This window comes from Electrona antarctica (genome assembly GCF_951216825.1).
Source record: "Electrona antarctica genome assembly, chromosome: 24".
NCBI lineage: Eukaryota > Metazoa > Chordata > Actinopteri > Myctophiformes > Myctophidae > Electrona > Electrona antarctica.
Genome location: NC_136803.1, coordinates 33,439,375 through 33,462,525, shown reverse-complemented (window position 1 = coordinate 33,462,525; position 23,151 = coordinate 33,439,375). Strand labels below are relative to the sequence as shown.

The 23,151-nt window shown below is 41.4% G+C and overlaps 1 protein-coding gene across 1 annotated transcript; it reads right to left on the bottom strand.

The window, feature by feature from the left end:
• Positions 1-12,294: 12,294 nt before the first annotated feature.
• LOC306917649 (uncharacterized protein) lies at positions 12,295-22,155 on the bottom strand (the record flags this gene model as incomplete). The annotated part of the gene is made up of 5 exons (XM_079495944.1): positions 21,963-22,155; positions 15,617-15,761; positions 13,564-13,662; positions 12,663-12,896; positions 12,295-12,344 (listed from the first exon to the last, which is right to left on the bottom strand). Exons 2-5 carry the CDS (start codon positions 15,723-15,725, stop codon positions 12,295-12,297), a joined length of 492 nt encoding a protein of 163 aa, XP_079352070.1. The 5' UTR covers positions 15,726-15,761; positions 21,963-22,155.
• Positions 22,156-23,151: the final 996 nt, after the last annotated feature.

Sequence of the window (23,151 nt, the reverse complement as noted above, 5' to 3'; positions counted from 1 at the left end):
GACCTTCAAGGTATCCTGCGTCACTAGTCCCCTATTGACTACCATAGGCACCACTGGTACCAGCCAATTGACATTGCTTTTTTTGGAACTTTGAAGTTGTTATTCTGCTCTTCATATGACCACCGCGCTCTGACTATAGGTGCGCTACCCATTCAAAACATATCAAAATAAAGGTAGTGGGTCGCACACACCAATACTGCAGTTCAAAAAGTTTATTTCATATTTGAACAATTAAGGACAAACGTTTTGGCTATCCAGCCTTCATCAGTGTGATGGCTGATGAAGGCTGGATAGCCGAAACGTTTGTCCTTAATTGTTCTTCTGGAAATCTGTCTTGAAAGTAAAGACTTGAGTGGGGTCTGAACCCACAACCTCCAGATCATATAGCCAGTGTCCTAACTCAGTAGCTCTACTTCCTGCATGTAACCTTGCATGTAACATGGCCATGACACCAGTCAATGAAATTAACACGGCACACAGAGACAAGTTTGATATAAAACCCTTTTTTAATGTTATCATTGATCATCGTCATTCAAATAAACCTCTCAGCAATGCACTCGCACTTCATGTCGAAAAACAGACACTCCATTGGACACAACAGTAGCATGATATACCAAATATAAAGACGAGAAACGATTAAGGCAGATCCTTTCACATAAAAAAGACAGTTCCACAGATAAACTCTGAGGGACCAAATGAAAAAGGCACAAGGTATATAAAAAAGATTTCCCATGCAGGCACATTAGAGCGGGTGGGGGGTGTATAAGGGCGGAGACGGGGGGGGGGTTGGTCTCAAATCGGTCGGAGACGCCTCCCTTATCTACAGCAGTGGTTGTCAACCTGTGGGTCGGGACCACAATTTAAGGACTTTTTAATACCTCAAAGAAAGAGGAAGAAAAAAGACAAGAAAGAAGACCATTACTGCATCAAAAGTAATCAACAAACTGTACTATAAAAACGGGTCAAAGAAAGAGGCAACATTTTTGAAAATAGGCAATCTACGAGCTCACTGGCTGTAGATGTATTCACAATGTATCTGTGGAACCGAGTCAAACTAAATGTCACGCCTCAACTTCTACAATTCCAAGTGCTTGTCAGGGTGGGGGTCCTCAGTTCAAATAGGATTTATTTATTCATGTAATTTTGGGGGATTGGGATTGGGGGGGTCACGGCCTGCAAAGGTTGAGAACCACTGATCTATAGAAAACATTGCAATAGGCTCAGTGTTGAGATATGTACTGCATTGCGTGTGTGAAATGAACACGGCTTGGGGGAATGCTAATGCTATAAAACAACAATGACAGACCAACAAACAAACGCACAAACAGAAAAATGAAAAACGGCATATTGTATTAGTCAATATAGCGTTTTACATATATTTGCAGGGTTGTTGATTTGTAAAACAGACAAACAAAAAACAAAACAAACGGGGGAGGGTTCTTTACTATTCTTCTTCTTTGTACGCGGAATTGTGAAAGTAGACTATCTACAAAGTCACAACGCAACTCACAATGCCACGCGTCCACTTTGCAGATTGTCTCTATTTTCTTTCTTTTTTTATTAACTTTGTCAAATTGACACATTTTGAAAATATACCCCAAACACCAGGGTTAACACGATTAACATATGTTTTGTTTTGTTTCAAATAAAAATAAACATGGGATAAAAACATATTTCCAACTGGACATAAAAAAATAAATAAAATAAAAAGTATGACCAGAGGGTAGGGATATCAAAAGCACAGGCAAAATAACACCCAGAAAATCCAATCCTGCATATTTACAATACATTGTGCAGCCCTACAAAATACTGTCAGATTGCTTATCGTTTATGTTGGGCAGAAACCTTGTATCTCTGTATTTTAGTAATGCACTTCTTCCTCATGCTACTGTGTCACCCAAAAGTCGCAAGAATAGCCGGTCTACAAGTTGGAAACCGTTTACGTGAAAGTTGTTAAGTGGGTTTTTAGAAATATCAATATGAAAATGACATTTCACGATTATTGTGGCAAAAATGATTGCAATTAACTATATTATCGCGATAATAAAAATATGCATACAACGCCATTTTTGTAGTAACCACTTGAACCCCCAGCATCCCTAATCTGGGGAGGAACATTTGCCAAAACAAATAGCAGATCTACAAGCTCACAATGCGTTGCGTTGCATTGCAACACGTTGTGAAGTTGTAGATCTGCTATGTTTTGGCCGAATCGATTTGTGTAGAGAGAAACACCAAATATACTCTTTACAGGTCTGTTTTATCAAGTATGGAGGGTTTTAAGTGGCGTTGAAGTTGCAGCTCAACAAAAGTTAATTCCTAAGTGTATGACCGAGGACAATTTCACCATAAATGACAATCTCCACGATGCGATTATTGCGAGTGTTTTTTTTTAAATTATCACAATAAATGATTATCGTCCCATCCCTAGTGACTACATAACTACATTGGATCCATTGGAACTAGAGTTGTCCCGATCCGATCACGTGATCGGAAATCGGGGCCGATCACGATCATGTCAAATTATCGGAATCGGAAAGGGAGACAAAAAACGTGATCGGGACATCCCTAGTATCAATATTATATCCATATCATGACATTAGACTGGATATTGTCTGTGATTTTGGATGTTGTACTGTTGTGATATGAAATCGTTATCGGCAGATACTCAAAATCCAATGTTCGGAATCGGATTGGGAGCAAAGAAAAAAAGAAAAGAAAAAAACTGCCTAATTGCAACACAGGTTATTTTATTTAAATTTCCTGAACGGTATACAAGGTTTCCACCAAACGGCGACGTCACAACGAGGTAAATAAATGGCACGTGTGTATACTGACTGGCAGAAGTGGGAACGAACGGCTGCGTAATTAAGATGTTGTTCCCTATGGCTTTTTTAAGTTAACGGCGAAAAACACGTTCCCTTCGAGTCTCGCATAGTGTGTGTAATACTGTAAGGTAAAGATTTTCCTCGATAAAAAGACAGTCTTTGGTAAAGGAACGCGTAGGTAGTTCATAATTTTGGCCTGCAGAGAGTAAATAAAAGGGACACATGGAAGACCTACCTATACTGTAGTGCCGCGAGCCAGACTCTCGCCTCCCACGATCTTCAAATGCCTCCATCATAGCCTCTATGTATGTAGTATTCGGAGATTGTGGAATAGTTGTCTGGCTTCGCGAGACGAGTGGGCACCTAAACATTGTGGGCAATTCTTCTTTAAGAATTTGGAAGATTTGTAAATTATACATGATTTGAACGTGCTTGAACATTTGACTTTGAAGGCCTAATGTTTCTACACTTCTACATAAAACCTGTAGCTAAACCAGTCATTTTGGGCACATTTAAGTCTGATATTTAAAGGCTGTACTGTTATGTGTTCAAATCACGTACTTCAGACCATTTTCCCAAATTAGTATTAGTATATTTTGGGAAACATTGGCAATTTAACGATGAGGCGCTCATACTTGTCAGGCGCCCACTCTTCCGTAAAAATATAAATAAAATAAAAATCCAGTCATCAGCTCATCGAGGGGGGAACACAAAACAACACACACTTTCATCGTTTGAACACTAGGGGGAGGCACTGTGCCATGTTAAGTGTAGTAAACCTCATAGGCCCACTGCAATGGCAACAGAATAGCAACACATCAACACAACAGGATACTTTTTTTTTAAGCCTTGATGACCTGTTGTCGCTACCCATCCACAAGAGTGTTTCTCAAAAGTTGGGGTCCGGGGACCCTCAGGGTTCCTTGAGCTCTTTGCAAATAGACCCTTATTGGTCTGTAACTCTGAGAGTGTACAAATACAACCGAATGGATCCTTACTGGTCTGCAACTCTGAGAGCGTACAAATGGAACCAAATGGACCCTTACGGGTCTGTAACTCTGAGAGCGTACAAATGGAACCAAATGGACCCTTATGGGTCTGTAACTCTGAGAGCGTACAAATGGAACCAAATGGACCCTTATGGGTCTGTAACTCTGAGAGTGTACAAATGGAACCAAATGGATCCTTACGGGTCCATTACAGGTCCATATGCACCCTCTCAGAGTTACAGGGGTCCTTCAAAAAAAAGAAGAAAAAAAAGTGTGGGTGTTAGATTGACAACAGTATGGTGTCTGCACTGGGTGAGGGGGAGGAGGCGAAGAAGTTCCTTCTTTTGAGTCCAAAAATAGAAAAATTAAGGAGAATAAAAATAAATCCAGTGTTGGCACATTAAAGCAAAACTGAACTAAAAGAAGACCTGCTTCTCACAGCATGAACGATTGGGTATGTTTGAAGTCCTGGGGCTGAGAGAGAGAGAGAGAGAGAGAGAGAGAGATTACATTGTGTTTAACTATATTTGCACTGCAACAATGGTTTGAGTCACTTCTAAAGAACAACAGCAAATTTCGTTAGCAATTCATTGCACTTGGGTAACGGTTAGTGCCAGTGACACTGTCGGGTGGAGAAACCTTGTATGTCCAAAACGGTTACGTCTCAGGAAATGGATACAAAAAAAAGAAAAAGAACGTGTGTTACAAGTAGCCTGGACGGGAGCGGGTGATGAGTGACGATTTTATTGGGAAGGTATTATTCTTCCGGTTTGAGGGAAAGGAAGTTCCAGATTGAGGGTTCCGGCCTGATGACTACAAAACAATGACTACAACATGATGTGACAACATGACATCATCCGCTCGCGTTGTGATCACAATGCGTCGCATCGCGTGAGCTTGTAGATCGGCTATTTCCAAAAGATTTTGTACACATTTTGAACTAGTGAAAGGGGACATTCTGCAATATGAGTACTTTTACTTTTAGTACTTTAAGTAGATTTCGATGCAGATACATTTGTACTTTTACTTGAGTCTATTTTGTATATGGGACTTCTACCTGTAACGGAGTAGTTCTACATTGCAGTATTGATACTTTTACTCAAGTAAAACATTTGAGTACTTGTTACACCACTGCGTATGTGCAAATACTGTCCATTATCTGCATCTTTAGAGAGAGATTGAGATAGAGAGAGAGAGACAGACAGAGAGAGAAAGGCAGAGAGACACTGATACAGATAGAGAGAGAGTACTCACGCTCACTTCTTGCGGTGGAGGGATGTAGTTGACATTGGATCTGTTAAAACACACACACACACGCACACGCACACGCACAAGCACTTAGCAGGGACAGCTTGTCAATATACATCTTCCCAAAGAAAAAGAAAAAAAATAATGAAAAAAAAATCTAAAACTCGTACAAGGCAGAGTTCGATGCGTTTTGAGCTTGTAGATTAGCTATTTTAACAAGTCGCACACAACAACTTAGTGTAACAGGGCTGACGTTGTTAATCAATTTGAGAAATAAAAACAATCCCTGACCTACGGCTCGGAATTGGTTAGTGGTTCATTTAATAATTTGTTAATATTAATGTTAAATTAAATGTTATTAAATGAGTTATAATAAACTAACAGTGCCTGAAGAAAAGAGACTGTTTGTTCACCATTGTGCAAAGGGAAAATAGTAATAAAAGATACAAGTGGGTTGTACCGGAAGAAGTGTTCCCCTGTGACTGCTGGTTTTCCAGAGAAAGGGCGCTTTCCGCTTTCACACCCAAAACTAATTGGTGTGCTGACCATGGTATTGCTGTGCTTAACTGACCAGCCAACTTGCCTGATCTCAACCTCATAGAAAATGTGTTATTTTAATTATTAGTAGTTACAAAACATTAACCACTTTTGAAAATAGCTATTTGAAAATAGCAAATCTATAAGCTCACATCGTGTTGCAGTTTGATACGGTGTGAGCTTGTAGATCTGCTATTAAAAAAAATACTTTTATACATTCTCAAAACTTGAGACATTCTGCATAATCGTGGGGTCTCCTAGACACATTGTCATTTACAATTCATGTAAAAGTTTACTTTTCACTTCTAAATTGTAGATAATGGTCTATAGAACAATTATTATATATAAATATTCCTGGTTGTCACATAGTCTATTCCTATATTAGCTCACTAAAAATGTCAGCACTTTCAAAATATTTTCCAGGACTTTCATGACTGGCAACTCTGTGTAAACAAAGAAAACTTTATAGCTGGCCAAAGTGCCTCAAATGTACTTTATTTAGAATAATGAATACATAGCAATAGAAGGTAGAATACAAATTAACAATTCAGTGAATAAATCACAATTGACTAAATATCTATGGAACTAGAAAAAAAAATCACACCCGTGTGAAGTGAGGGGCACTAATATATTAAAGTCTAACTCATGATTAGGTGATGTAAAGTTTTCCCTTCATTGTCAATGGCGTTTATTAAACAAACATTGAACTAAAGACTATATATAGGAGGGGCCTCAAAAATAATGAATAACTAAATATTATATAAAGTAAATGCACAAGAAAAGATTTGCAATACATCTAATTACCATATTGGTAAGGGTGGTAACTTGATGGGTAAAACTGAGCATAGCTGGTTGAGGTGGTGGGGGAATAGTGGACCGAAGTACTGGGGTTTCCAGAAGGGTTGGGGTTCTGCAGTGAGCGATCACTCAATGTTGCTTGGTAGCAGGCCTCTTCTAGTTGATGCTCCAACTCAAGTCGTATACTTGCTCATTTTTGATTCTCCTCATTTTATTCTCCAGGTTTTTACAAAAAGCAGAAATGTCATCTGACTTTTTTTGTTGGGATCGTTTTAGGTAGTTGCCAATTGAGTTGGGGACGTTTGTCTCTTTCTCACGTTTATTTTGGGGTGCCTGTGAATTTCCTGCAGTTCCTCTTCCTGCATGCCCCACCTCTTCCTCCATATCTGCTGCCTCATTCTCTCCTGCCTCATTCTCTGCTGCCTCATTCTCTGCTGCCACATTCTCTCCTGCCTCATTCTCTTTGTTGCTCACTAAAAATGTCTCGCCATCATCATCCTCCTGTAAAAATGATGATAACAGACAGTTGTAGCAAATAACATTTCATTTTCAATAACATTTCATTTAATTGCATCTCTTTTTCAGTGTCCTAGTACAGCAGAGGAGTGGCTCGAGGTCGCAAAAGGATTTGAGGAGAAGTGGAATTTCCTCAAATCCACTGCCTCGGCGCATTGGATGGCAAACATGTCTATATCTACCCCCCACGAAACTCTGGTTCAGTATTCAGGTAGTCCTGTTACAATTCTACATAATCACCTTAATGCAATTAAGATAATCAGCATTGTTTTTTCTTTGTCAGATTAGTTTCCATTCATCTATGAATTTCTTAATCTGTTGAGAAATGGCAAAACAAGCTCACAAATGCATCACATTGTGATGCGTTGTTAACTTGTAGATAGCCTATTTCTGCTAACATTTTTAAATTATAAAATGTTGTGCTTTAAAAACACCATAAAATAGCTAAGTGCAATTATTTGACAATGAATTGTCCACAAAAATTCATGATCACGACCTCTCTATCTACAGGAACTACAAATCTACAGGAACTACAAACATGGATCCTCTATTGTCCTAATGGCATTGGTTGACATTATTGTAAGTTCCTGTATGTCGACGTGGGATGTAATGGCAGAGTCTCAGATGGTGGAGTTTTTGAAGGGTGTACGCTACAGAAGTCGCTGGAGAACAGGATGGCTAAAATCCCTAACCCAATATACTCCCTGGAACAAAGCAATTGGCTCCATATGCCATAGTGGCAAATGAAGCATTCACAATGACTGAGTACATTCTGAAGCCTTATGCAGACAGAGGTCTGACATGTGCAGAGCGTGTATTCAACTACAGGTTGTCGAGGGCAAGAACAGTTGTCGAGAACGCCTTCGAGCACATGGCGAACCGCTGGGGTGTTTTCCTCTCCAGAATCGTCTAACACCAACAACCGTTGACAACATTGTGCTTGCATGCTGTGCACTGGACAAAAATATATATAAGCAGTTGCTATACTGTATATTCCGCAGATACATTTAGAAAGAAGTTGATTTGCATTGGTGTATATACCAATGAAGCACATTTTAGTGCTGCTTTGTTTTTATAGGTGGCGAGCACAATACATCTAATCAAGATGCACCTGAGATCTAGCCTCGCGTTGCGATACTAATATACCACTGCGCTGGGCTACGTGCATATGCAATAGGGGCGGGTGAAGTGTGGCTGCGCCAGGCTACCTGAGATCTCCATCCATCAACTTCCACAGGCTGCACTGCCACGAGGAAGAAGAAATGAAAGACAGCCAACAACAGAAGCAAAGCACCGTCTGCACCACCGACTCCAAATTCAACACACACGTTCCACACTACAGGGGGTGCAGTGGCCGGTGTAGAGTCGATTCGGACCACCGGTTGTCCAGAACCGCCCCAAAAAGGCCTCTGCCTGGGCTCTGGACAGGGCCCCTGCCCAGGGTCCATATCTGGATCTGGCCTGTTCTGACATCATACTGACGTCTGCATATACTTCACATGTGGGCATGCCTGACAAAGAACTCCATATATGGGCATAAAAGGGACACATTCATAATATCTGGGTGGGGCATTCATTTCCAACTTGCATCGTTCCAAGTAGGCCAGTGACCAACGGGCACCGCTGTAGAGGCCCCAAGGGCACCGCTCTAGTATACTGTACACTAATACAGAGAGCAGAGGTGTTGCAAAGGCCTACTGTAGAGTGTTATATGGGATGTCTTTATGTATGGTTTATCGATATTGCTACTGCGTAGAACCTCATTAGATACTCTGATATAATTAACACAGTGGATGCGGGAGAGGGATTTCTACGTGGTTCAAATCTCAAATGTCACGTGCGGGAAGCGGATTTCTACGTTTACCGCATGTTTTTATTGATTACTTTCAATCGTCTTTCTACACACCCGGGCACTTTATCAACTAGCATCGGATGATAGCACAACACTCCGATCACGTGATCGCAAAAAAAAAGAAAAAAATGCCTCACCCCCTCCCTTCCTGAAAACAGCACGAGGCAGCCCAGCCCCCGTATTGTCACTCACGTAAAGGCTGGAGACTCCCATGCATCTCGGGGCAACATAATGGCTTCATAACCAAGCTGGCTGCAGTCTTCTTGTTTATCTTATAATATCTTTGTTTCAGGGAGGGGAGGGCTCTCTCATGTGACTTTCAATGGAGGGAGGGGTTGTGTGTGTAATCTGATCCGAGTGTGACTTCAGTGTCTCTGAAAAACCCATGTTTCTATGTCATTGGTTCTCAACCTTTCCATGTCAAGTACCCATGGAATTATCTGTATTTGGCCACAGACCCCAATCTGAAAATATGTTGTTCCAGGGACCTCCCAGAAGCAAAGATTTGAGTTCAAAACGCTCTGAAAGAATATATATTCAAAGATGTGCGCCACATTTTCACGATTTAAAAAAAATAGCAGATCTACAAGCTCTTGTTGTAGATCTGCTATTTTTCAAAAGCTAAAGCATAATGCTTAAAACACCAAAAGGGGTTCCCGTTCAGAATGGGCTTGGCCAATAAGATGGCGAATGTTCGATGCTAATAGGTAGCTAGTAGCCAAAAACCTCTGTTTCCGTATCATGGAGGAATAACTTCAGGAGGCACCTCCTAGCGGACAGAGGTTTTCCAAAATCCCTCAAATCACTAAATATAGCTTTAAATGACGATGATAGTTAAATAGAATCGTAACTGTGATGCATATGTGGCTTTGTTATGGTCCAAAGGTACATTATAAGATGTAGCTGACACCCCTGATCTACACAAACCCAGCAGCTTGTGAGCACTTTACTGCACCATCATTTACTGCATATCAATGAACATAATTATTGCATGAATGTTAATGCATGCCTTGTTAAATACTGACAAATGTGGACACACACCGATGCTCATATTGTACTACCAGTAACCTATGAGCTGGAGGGAATAATGCAAGATAAAATAAAAAAATCATCATGTTGAATAGAAAATAACATCCATACACAAGATACAAATTAAACTCCAAACTCCACAAGAAACTATTAATGGGTATTTTATTGTCATGTTGATAGTGTCAGATTACACATGTAATTCCTCTGCTTTTGCATCATTGTCATCCTGGATTAGACTGACTGATCATTATGTCTTAAACTAAAGGCTTTTCGCCTGTATGAGTCTTCATGTGTGTTTTTAGACTAACCGCCTGAGTAAAGCCTGTACCACAAACTGTACAAGAGAATGGCTTTTCACCTGTATGAATCATCATGTGTCTTTTTAGATTACTTGTGTTAACACAGCCTTTACCACATACTGTACAAGCGAATGGCTTTTCACCTGTATGAATCATCATGTGTGTTTTTAGATGACCCACCCGAGTAAAGCCTGTACCACAAACTGTACAAGAGAATGGCCTTTCACCTGTATGAATCCTCATGTGTGTTTTTAGACTACTTGTGTTCACACAGCCTTTACCACATACTGTACAAGCGAATGGCTTTTCACCTGTATGAATCAGCATGTGTTTTTTTAAATTACTCACCTGAGTAAAGCCTGTACCACAAACTGTACAAGAGAATGGCTTTTCACCTGTATGAATCATCATGTGTGTTTTTAGATTAACCGCCTTAGTAAAGCATGTACCACATTCTGTACAAGAGAATGGCTTTTCACCTGTATGAATCATCATGTGTGTTTTTAGATTACTCACCTGAGTAAAGCCTGTACCACAAACTGTACAAGAGAATGGCCTTTCACCTGTATGAATCCTCATGTGTGATTTTAAAGTCCCCTTTAGATTAAACATTTTGCCACATTCTGTACAATTAAAACTTTTCTTCCCTGTGTGACTCCACATGGAGTCAGTTTGTTTCGATGATTTCAGGTCCTTGGACAGCTTGCTCTGTCCTCCCACATTGTGTGTGTTTTGTGATTTCAGTGTGTTTAAAGCTGACTGATCTCCCCTAGTCTCCTCCCACTCATCACTGTCTTCAGTGTCACAATCAGAACAGTGTGAAGAGAGGAGCTGGTGGTCACTAGTTGGTTGTGATGTTCCACAGTCGTCTACATCAGCTTGTGTTTTCATGTGTTCGGTTGAGGTGCCGGCTACAGGCTCTGTCTCTCTGTTTTCATCATCTTCTGCACTTTTCACTGCTAGTAATGTCAACGCTGCTCCACCAGCCTCTTCTGGTCTTTGAAGTAAGTCCTCTTGTTCCTCTTTCATCTCTGGAGCTTGTGGTTCCTCCTGGACCAGACTGGAGCTCCTCTCCTCTTCAGGTGGAACCTCCTCTTTACACACAGGAACGTGCAGAAAGTCTACAAAAAAACAAATACAATGTGTTATGACCCTTATGGTCTAGGAGCAAAGGCCCTGCAAAATATTCAAAAAGAAGGACAACCAGATTAGCTTGTAGAGTGGCTATTTTCGGTGTGGGACCCCGTGATATGACAAAGGATATATTTGGCTTTACACTTCAGGCTTATTTTGTCTGACCTACAAGCAAGCTCACAGTACGTTGTGATGAGACACGCTGTGGACTTTATCTTTCGGCAGAGTGACACTGTCGTCGGAACTTCTTTGGTACCGTCATGACGAGGTAAGGCAACAAAGGTGTAAGAACGAGACGCCATATTATCGATTGTAGCATATTTGTCATTTACACTTAAATGCCTCATTTTGAATGATGTTGATATGGCGCTGCACTAGTATAGCCTTTGTGTTAATGACATGTTTGTGGTCTGGCGGCTGGGGTTTTGTGAGGCGTGTTACCTTGCATGCCTTGGATGTTTCCACAAACACTGCTTGCAAATTATGACTCATTAATTCACACCTGATTGTGTTCCTTTAAGTAGCCTACCACACCTGGGGTGAGCATGTTTTTTAGGGGCTTGCGTTCTTGTATTCTTGCGTTCTTGTTATCGGACCCTACAAACTCCTGCGTGCTCAGATCAGCCAACGCAGGGAAGCGCGAAGTACATTCACTATTAACGCCGGGACAACTCACAAAATGGAACAATATAGCCTGTTATAGGCTACAGCTAAACGCAGCAACTCACTGTATATATTTATATATTATATTTTTTGTACTTGATTGGGTTTCGACTATAGTGAAATTAGAAAAGCCTCCTGTGGATAGGTGCTGAAAAATAGCACTGGTGCAATATACACTTTAAGCAATAATAATAATAATCTGGTTCGTCTAATGTCATTGTGATGTCCATGTCAAATTAACGGACAGAACATAACAGCAATTCCTACATTGCAGCTAATTGCAATGTGTTGTGAGCTTGTGGATTGACTATTTCAGGCAACTGTTCCCCCCACAATATACTGTAGGTTCAAATGGTTAAACCTCAAATGAAGAAGCTGATTAAAAGATAGTCAGAGATCTGTCATCTTACACAGTTCAGACTCACAGAGCCATTTCTAGACACCTCGTCTCCTACAGAGACACACCATGAAAAACTGTTTGAGACCTACTTACTGTAAAGAAACATGGTGAACTTATATTGTCAAGTTTACTTTCTCATTGCATTTGTGCAAAATATGATGTTGCTTTTGTTTATGGTAATAAGAAAATAATCTTTCTAAATTAAATTTGAGAGATATTCCAATGATGGATTTTCATATTGGCATATTATCAGTGTCCTGATATGTTTTGCCATTGTTATTGTAGTGAAAATAACTTTAAATAAGACATTGTGGCAGCCCGACAGAACAGAAAATAGGAGGAGAAAAAGGAAGAGCAAATTAAACTTACTGAGGTGTTGGTGGTCTTCAGGTTCCTGTTTAATAGAAATGTCTTCAGGTTCCTGTTTAATAGAAACGTCTTCATGTTCCTGTTTAATAGAAATGTCTTCAGGTTCCTGTTTAATAGAAATGTCTTCAGGTTCCTGTTTAATAGAAACGTCTTCAGGTTCCTGTTTAATAGAAACGTCCGTGGCTGAGTCTGGAGAGTTCATCTTCACCTGCAGTCTGGACTCCACACACTGGTCTGAAATGCAGCAAGTGAATAAGGAATTGAATAACCGGAGACCTAGTGGAGAATACTAATAACAATAATAATATTATTGTTATTAGTATTCTCCACTAGGTCTCCAGTAACCTCGCCTCACCAGGCTTTCCACCACCTCGGAGGAAAGCCTGGTCTCCGTTTAAAAAATCTGTATGATCCGGTCGGGAGCGGATGATATTGTTACGTCATGTAAAGTCAGGAACAATCAAACGGAACTTCCTTTTCCCTCAAACCGGAAGAATAACAATAAAAGCTCTCGTAGCCTGCAGCTTTTATTGAGAAAAATCGGTTTGAGGGAAAAGGAAGTTGCCACCCCGTTGTCGACTACAAAAGAATACTACAACATGACGTAACAATATCATCTGCCCCCGACAGGATCATATACCCTAAATGAAATGGTGCACAGGCTAGGTCTCCAGTGAGAATAAAACTGGCCTGCCATCCACTCCCATGTTAGAGAAATTTCTAGAACATTGGAACACCCCCTTCCTGTATCGTTCCACTTCACCCGAGACCACCATTACATTTTCAATGGACTTTAACTATTGAACTGATGGGTGGATTTACAAGCAGTTTCGGTTGCAGCAACAGCTGTTGTTATGTGACAATGAACAACACCTTGAAGCTGGAAAAGAGAGAGACTTACTGAGGTCTGGCTGCTCTTCAGGTTCCTCCTGTTTCACTGAAACAGGTCTGGCTGGGTCTGGAGAATTCATCTGAGCCTGCTGTCTGGACTTCTCAGAGTCTGGAAAGAAACCATTGAAATCCCAGAGGAGTTTAGGATTAACTAAGACCAGAAACTCCTCTGAGCTTAATATTAATAACATAATTTATTTTTGTCGTGGATGTGCGTAATATATATTTATAAATCTGATCCGGTTCATTTCCGCAGGGGCGTAACTAGCGTGACGCAGACAAAGCAACTGCGTTGGGGCTCAGTAGCAAGGGGGGCGACACACGGCCGCCCAACCGTAAAATAAAATGATAAATACATACAGAGATGCAATAACAGTTGAGTTGACCAACGTTTGGCGGAGCCTGATGGTGGCTGCTGCTAGCACACAGCCACACACCATAGGCACACACGTGCCTCGCCTCCCAATTACAACAGCTCTGGTGGAGAATAACATGAAGTCAGAAGTGGCGAGTGTGCAGTGGGCTCTCCCGAGTCCAGACTGGATGCTGCTGCTCTGTTCACAAATCCAAACTACTGTACAGTGCCCCGCTGTTTATAAACCAAAACGCAGACCGCGCAAGGGAGGGTGGTGTCTGGTTAGGGCTGACCCAAAAAAATCGATTAATCGACATTCGATCGATACGCACGGGAGTCGATCTTGAAATAAAAAATCGAATAGTCATTTTTAAAAAAGCGTCCCCTTTTCGTCCGCGAGCCGGCCCATTTGGTCCGCGAGCCATGCTCACGCCTCGCAGAGCTTCCTCCGTCCTCACGTGTTAATTAACAAGGAAGTCAACAATTGCAGCTACAGTCATTGCCACCACGACCACTGTGGTGGAAAAATAATGTGCCACGTTATGCAAAGTTGGCACCTATATAGCGAAGAGGATTCTATCCATCCCTGATTCCCTGCCACTATACAACCCATTCGGAGCAAATCTTCTCCAAAGTGGGATTTATTGTCTCTTTTCTGCACTAATATAAGTACGGTAACTAACTATAATATTGCACTCTCAGAGACAGAGCCGCTGTTTAGGTTGTGCGAACGGTGCGGCTGCACATGGGCCTCGCGGAGTCGGCATGTTTTTATTCTTTGAAATGGAACGGCTTTACGTCTCTCTCTCTCTCTCAAAGCAATTCTCTCTCTCTCTCTCTCTCTCTCTCTCTCTCTCTCAACTACCGGTATTTCATTACATACTTCCATTTTGCACCAATATTATACTGCCATGTCTTAATACAGTGTTGCTTTTTACAAATAAAATAAGCAAATTAAGAAGGTTGATCACAAAGTTAGTGTGGTAGACTATAGGCTACTTTGATGGGAATGCGACGTGATTAAGAACACCTGCCTGGGTGCTGTGCGAACAGTGAATAATTATATAGTTTCTTACCTCGTGGCTCGTGCTGGTTTGAAGAAAGAAGAATTATAGGCCTAATCCAATAATTATAATCCAAGGTTTGTTTGTCTGGAGAATGGAGATCCAACACTATGTCATATTATTAAAGTAAGTAAACTTTAAGAGCTGGTCAGTGAGAAGCTGCTCCGCTCTGCTAATTGATCTGACCTATAAACATCCGATCGTTGTTTTATTTATTTTAAGCCTAATTCATTGTGCGTCACTGCTCGCCTTTTTTTCCGAAGCGTTGATCTTCAAAAGCGTGATCGAAGGTCAGCCCTATGTCTGGTGCTGACCAGCGTGCGTGGGGGCCTACTGATGTCTAGTTACGCTGCTGCATTTCCAGTTGTATCTGTCGCTTAGCAACCTAAAGCCATTGATACGTTGGCGAAGAGCGCCATCTATGGTAAACCACTGAAAAGAACATTGAATGTAAAGCACCGTCTTTGGCAGTTCCGCATAAATAAAAATAGCCGTTGTTGGCAGTCAATGTTTGTGCAGCCACCCAAATGTAAAATAGACGTGGGCCGTGAGAGATTTCGGCAGATTGTCGCTATGGAAGCGATTAAATGTGCAATAGCTCATGGCTCACATGTTTAACTAGCTGTAAATAAAACGGTACATACCCATCCTGTACAACTTTACTACGGGTTGCAGCTTTGCATCAAACAGTCCATGTCGCTGGTCCATCTCCCGCTGTTCCTCTGACCGTGCTGAATATATTTTGGAGGCCATCTCTCCTGATGGCGTGAGATCTCCTCCTGTGGTGCTCTGTGGAAATCACCAACAGAAAATAATGTTTTAGTTCAATTCATCATCATGAAAATAAGAAGGACAATGGTAAATAAATAAGGCCACACATTCATTCGGCAAACTAAAGGCTCGCTTCTGCCTCAATTAAAATGGCTGCTTAGGGACAATTTGATATTTTAAAGAACGTGCCCACTGGACCGAAAGTGAAAACATTGACCAAAAATAGCAAATCTACAAGCTCGGGTCAAGTTGTGACGTGTTGTGAGCTTGTAGATCGGCTATTTTAGGTTTGGGAGTCCATATATTAGGTTTGGTGGTCCAAGTATAAAGGGTTTAGTGGTTAAACTGAAGTGACATTGATACATTCCAAATATTAAAGTATTCTGCAGCACCACTGGACTTGTGTCACGGCACCACACTGGACTAGTCACTGTAGGTTCATAATTCATATTTTTCATTCAATACGTACACATGTTTCATTAAATAAAATAAACAATTGACCAGCCTCTAAGCTGCATCTGCGCGTGCACGTGATATCGTTAAAACATAGCAGCTCCCGTTGTTAAGTGAGTGGTGCAACTCCGTGTGGGGGTCCACGGAAGTTCCTGGCCCCCAGGAACGCGGCCAGGGTGCCGGCCCGGTTCCGGCGAGCCGCCCCGCATCCAAAACGGTCGAGAAATGACAGTTACCATGTAAGGGTCCCTGGGGGGTCCCCGGAACATCCAGACCCCCAGGAACTTACTGTAGCCGAGTGATACTCAAACTCTGGCCCGCGGGCCACTTCCGGCCCGCGGCGCAATTTTGACTGGCCCACCAATCCAATGTGCTTAATGTCCTGATTGTCACGTATCCAACACACTTTAAACTGAGCAAATTGGACCTCCCGTTCCAGAGATAATGGCCAAAACGTCTTGGCCATTTCTTGGCCTTTCTCTAGAAAGACTGCTGTATCGATACAGTAGCACCATGAAATATCTGGGTTGACAAACACGCCTCTGTTTAACGTTGGGAGCGTTCGGAAATACCGCACCGGAGTGCGGCTGCGCAACAGTGACACTTGGTTGTGAAAACCAACCAAAAGCTATTTTTGTGCTCGGACACAGCCAGCCAGGGACAGACCCAGGGACCCAGATAGCTGTCTAAAATCAACAGCACACCACTGTTTGCACTTTGAACCTCGTTGCTTTATAGCAAATATGCAAAGCCATGTTGACGACGTGCCATTCACAGGCATGTCCATTACGTGGCGCGACCCTCCCATAGACATGCAAATGCAACGCCTTTGTGTTCAAGGAGAGCCAGGGGGTGGGGTTCAGTGGGAGAAGGTGACTGGTGAAGGTATTTAATTTGATGCGTGCTCAGCCGTTTCGCCAGTGAGTGTACATTAGGGGTGCAGCGGTTCTCGGTTTAAAACCGAACCGTTCGGTACAGCATACACGGTTCAATACGCTCTAATGAACCGCGCTATTTCGGTTTGCATTAATTAATTTCTTACAGCTGGAGCGGAGCGCACACAGACTCACAGGCAGACAACAGGCTGCTGTGCTGCAGAAAGAAACCCCCGCCCCACGAGTAAACTAATATCCAATCACTGTCGAGCTCCCAAACCCCCCCCCCCCCCCCCCACACACTGCCCGTGTGTAACCTGAGCCGACAACTCAGAGAGCTGAGCTGAGAAAAAAAAGGAGAAACAAAAAAGCCATGGCGAGCGGAGGAGTGGAGCGAGTTAAGTTTGAAAAAGCACCCGCTTCGTTCAAATCTGCGGTGTGGGAGCATTTTGGTTTTGCTGTTGAGTACAGCGACGAGGGAGACAAAAGAGTTGACCGAACTAACACTGTTTGCAAGCTTTGTGTGAAGCATGTCCCGTACGCAAATGGGAACACTTCTAACATGGGCGCGCATCTCCAGCGTCGCCACCCAGAGGTAAAGCTCTCTCAGAGCAGACCAGCAGCCCCGCAGGTAACAGCGAGAAAACAACAGTCTATCGGGGATAGTTTCCATAAGCCATACAGCACTGATTCAGAGAGATACAAGAAAATAACCCATGCAATAGGGATGTGGATCGCTAAAGATATGCAGCCATTTTCCGTGGTTGAATATGTTGGCTTTCGCCACTTAATGAAAACGGTCGACCCACGTTACATTGTACCCTCCCGTAGTTATTTCTCCACCAAAATAATTCCTGGCATCTATAATAAGGTGCGCGAAGTCATTGAAGAAGATTTGGCTAACACACAAAGCCTTGCACTGACCACAGATGGTTGGACCTCCCGGGCTACAGAAAGTTACCTCACCGTGACGGTCCACTACATGTCGGATTGGGAAATGAAGAGCGCAGTCCTTCAAACTCGCCCCATATATGAAAGCCATACAAGCGCCAACTTGGCCAAAGAAATGGGAAAAGCAGTGACCGAATGGAAGTTGGAACGGCCAAACATAACCATCCCAGTTACCACAGATAATGCATCAAATATAGTGAACGCGATTCATGAAGCCGAGGAACTGGGGCCACATATCTGCTTTGCTCACACCATTAATCTGGCAGCCAAGAAGGCAGTGGCAGGCAACACAGTGTCACGACTCCTTGGGAAGGTAAGGAGAGTTGTATCTTTCTTCCACAAAAGCACCACAGCTGCCGCTGTTCTGACCGAGAAACAACGATTGCTAAATTTGGATAAAAAAAACAAGTTAATCCATGACGTCAGCACTCGTTGGAATTCAACACATGACATGTTAGAACGTTATCTTGAACAGCAGCCTGCCATCTACTCTACATTAATGGACCCGGCTGTGAAGAAGAATGTCACAAAGGACATGGCCATGTTGAATGATGATGAGCAGCTAATTGGAGAACAATTTGTTGAACTACTCAAACCACTCGACTATGACAAATCTCATGAGCAGTGAAACACACCCCACCGTATCAATGATCATCCCTCTGAAAGAAAAGATTCTCAACGCCATGGCTCCAGACCGTGAGCACACACTAGACTCACAGAAGCCCAAGGACACCCCAACAATCAGAGATGCCAAAGCAGGGATTAAACAAGACTTGAATAAAAGGTACAATGACCCTGATCTCCAAAAGTACCTCCAGAAGGCCACAGTCCTGGACCCCAGGTTTAAATCCCTGCCATCCCTAGATGACCCATCCCGTGACAGACTCTACAGGGACCTCATCACAGAGATCCTGGAGAATGAACAGCAGGTATTATTTTTGTTTTTGTGATTTTATGATTGCATATAATTGTATTGTTTTATTATTATGATTATGATTATGATTATTATTATTATATGTTGTATTGATGCAAATGCAGAATACATGTCTGTCATGTATTCATGAGATGATAGCTTATTTCAATTGTGGTCCTTTAAATTGAGTCCACAGAAACAGAATGTACATTTATTTAGATTGGCTGTTAGTTATTAATTTATTTAAAGTGTCTTGAGACAACTTGTGATTTGACACATTTAACACATTTAAAAATTGAATTGAATATATATTAAAACATTTGTTATTCTTGCAGAGTCAAGCAGAGCCAGAGGGGAGGCCAACAGGCCCATCCACAGAGGGACGGAATCCATCCTCCCCTCCTCCCCAGAAGAAGACAGCCATGGCAGAGCTATTTGGAGACGTTTTCAAAACACAGAACCAGGTCAAGCCCCTTTCCCAGTTAATTGAGGAGGAAGTCACATCATACAGGTTAGCGGACTGCATCAATGTTGATGGTGATCCTTTTGCCTGGTGGAAGAGCAACGAGAGCAAGTTCCCCCATCTAGCAAAAGTTGCACAACGTCACCTCTGTGTCCCTGGAACCTCTGTTCCAAGTGAGAGAGTGTTCTCCACCGCAGGAGACATTGTTAGTGCATGTCGCTCTCGCCTTCTTCCAGAGAATGTTGACCAGCTTGTCTTCTTAAAGAAGAACCTTACAATTTACTGAATTGAGAACACATTGCTGAGAGATATTATTTGGTTGTAATGTTTTATTTAAATGTTTCTCCTACATTCAGAATACATAGCCATTATACTACTGAAGTACTTTAAAATAGGCTATTTTGTTTGCTGCTGGCCATTTTTTATTTGAATGTTTTCCCTACATCCTGAATGTATATACACTTATACAGTATAGCCTAATGAGCCTATAGTACTACTGAAGCACTTTTAAAATAGGCTATTTTGTTTTATTGCCATTTGCCAAAGCTAATGTGCACCTTTTGTACCTACCTCCTTTTATACTTTATACCACCAGTACAGTAGTCTAATCCAGAGGCACTTTAACAGTTTGAAAAGTGTTTTATATACATATTAGAGTCATCAAGGCTCTCAAAACTGTCATACTTGAATTTGCTTATAAGGAAAATAAAAGAGAATTTTGGAAATAGTAAAACTTCTTGTTCTTTTTATGCAAAACATGTACCGAAATCGAACCGAAACCGTGGCCCCCATACCGAGGTACGAACCGAACCGTGGGGTAACTGAACCGTTGCACTAGTGTACATTACCTCTTATGGGCACTAATTACACTGCATGTACTGTTGAACGTCTGTTTTCTATTGTGCAAAGAGTAAAAAGTGCACACAAAACTACAATGACAACATCTCGCCTAAATAGTCTGTGTCTCCTAGCGTTTGAGAGACATTTAACTGAAGGTCTGAATAATAATCGCCAATATATAATAATATAATTAAATAACGCCAGCCAGCGGGTAAATTGAACCACCCCCTTTATCTAGAAAACTAGAAAACTGTGTTGCCATGTGACCTTAAATCTAGTAAGCATCCATCATTTACACCTGGCTGTGAAGTTGGGAAGCACATGGGGAAAGTAGAAAACAATCTTTTGCACAAAAAACTGTTTTTTCTCGGTCAAAGTAAAATGTAGACATCATGTAAAATGACTGTTACGTACCTAGGTCTAGAATGTAATATCATACACGTTGATGATTTGCCAATAGATAGAACCATGTGAATCATTTAGCAAATAAATTGTCTGAAGTAGCTTATTCTAGTCATTGTTTTCTAAAATGGTGGATGTGGGAAAAATGAACCAATGTCTGGGGGTAAATTGAGTCAATGGGATATTCATATATTAAGTCTTTGCTACTCAAATTATACTGAATGACCTTTAATTTTAATGTACACTCATTTAAGAGAAGTTTGCAATATTGTATTAACAATATTGCAAATATAAGGTTAATTGTCTTAATATTGTTTAAATAATAAATAAACAAATAAGACTATTTTCAAAAGGGAAAACTGTTATATTATTATCGATAAGTGAATACATTATCTGTTCAAGTTTAAGCTTTTAACATTAAAATATCATGTGGTTCAACTTACCCCTTACCTAGCCGCAATAATTTGCAACTCTAGATTTTTTTATAATGGGATGAATCTAGAGTTGCAATACCCTCCATTGACTCCCCACTCATCTACTCAGCTACTTTCTGTCAAGAAGAAGAAATGTTGGAGTTTGGAAGCGCTCGTTTTTATTAAGGGGTCGCGCTGCTGCCTCTTGCATTATGTGCAAATGCGAAACAGATGCATGCAGGGACGTTCAGTGACTTACGACGAGCGCTTCCAAACTCCAGCACTTAGAAAAATAATCACTTGCACAGAATTTCTTGACAGAAAGTAGCTCATAACATGTCTACGGGGGATTTTTATGAAAAACAAGCTTTGCAGATTGAAAGAGAATAATTCAAGCTTGGACTACAGCTGCAATGTTGGTGAGTTTAACGTCGTTTAAGACAAGCAGATCGCAAACGCAAAATGATGAGTGGGGAGTCAATGGAGGGTATTGCAACTCTAGATTCATCCCATTATAAAAAAAATCTAGAGTTGCAAATTGCGGCTACCCCTTACCTGGGGCAAATTGAGCCACATGACCACTTTTTTTAAAAAGGTCATATTTTCATGGCCCTTTGTCATAGATGCTTACTCATCATTTCAATTGATAGAAGACATCATGAAATATGGGTAGATCATTGGATTTTACTGCCATCTCATTTTGCCTTGCTTCCAGGACAGGTTCATCTTACCCCGTTCTCCCCTAACTAGTTAACCAGGGAGAAAGGAGAAAAAAATACCTGTTTTTTACTGGGGTAACTACTGGTTGTTTATGATCACATTTACAAGCAAGCAGAGAAATACGATTGATGTTCCATCTTAAAAGACGAGTCAAAGACAAACGGATGAAGCACAACGTCAATAGTTTACCTGCTGTGTTTCCGTGGTCGAGCTGCTAACAAACGTCCTCCTGCTGCTTAACGACCACACTGTTTTGAAACGACACGTTTTTCCTTTTCTTTGTTTGTTAAAGTGTCAACAGCAGGTCCCCCACTTCCCGAAATGTAAAAGTGTGCATCAAAATGCCACCGCGCAGTCAACACACCGCCATGTTGTTTTCACAACTGCATTGTGGGTAACGGTGTTCTTCTTCTTCTTCTTTTTTTGGATTTCCGGCTGTGTGGACGCCGCGAGGCGTATTACTAAGGTATTACTGCCCTCCACAGGTTTAGTCCAGGCATTCTAGCTCAGTTTAAACCTAAAACTGAAAGTAATTGTAAAACAAAAAATTTCTTCACAGACCATTTCTATGAAGTCTCCAGAACAACATACTAAAAGTCCCAAGAAATCCCAGTTGGGGAAATATGTTTAATTGGCATCAATCCAAGATGTCCGCCAATAGACTATTCTCAGTAAAATGGTCCAATATGACCAATCTTGGAATAAATTCCTTACCAATAAGTCATTGTAAAAAATAAAAAAATCTTCACAGACCATTTCTATGAAGTCTCCAGAACGTCATACTAAAAGTTCGAAGAAATCGAAGTTGCGGAAATATGTTCAATTGGCATCATTACTTGAAAATATCCGCCAATTGGGACTATTATCAGAAAAATGGCTAATCTTGGAATACATTCCTGACCATGTGGTAATTGTAAAAGATTTTTTTTCTTCGCATACCATTTCTATGAAGTCTCCAGAACACCATACTAAAAGTCCCAAGAAATCCCAGTTGCGGAAATATGTTTAATTGGCATCAATCCAAGATGTCCGCCAATAAGACTATTCACAGAAAATTTCCCATGCAATGACCAATCTTGGAATAATTTCCTTGGCTACAAATAAGTAATTGTAAAAAAATAAATATATTGTATTAGTTACTGTCGTATCTTATTATGGACACGAGACCATACAAACTTAACCAAAACGGGAGAGCATTGAGATAATTGTGAGACGGCAGCAGACAGAGTAAGATGTTCCTTGATGTTTATTTCGACAACACAGCATAGCATAGCATAGGCCTGGCTGGCCTTGACCAGCCACCACCAGGTAGTGACTGGCCAACTGACTGACTGAACTGGTTACATTCAATTGCATTAAGTACAATCCCACAGACAAG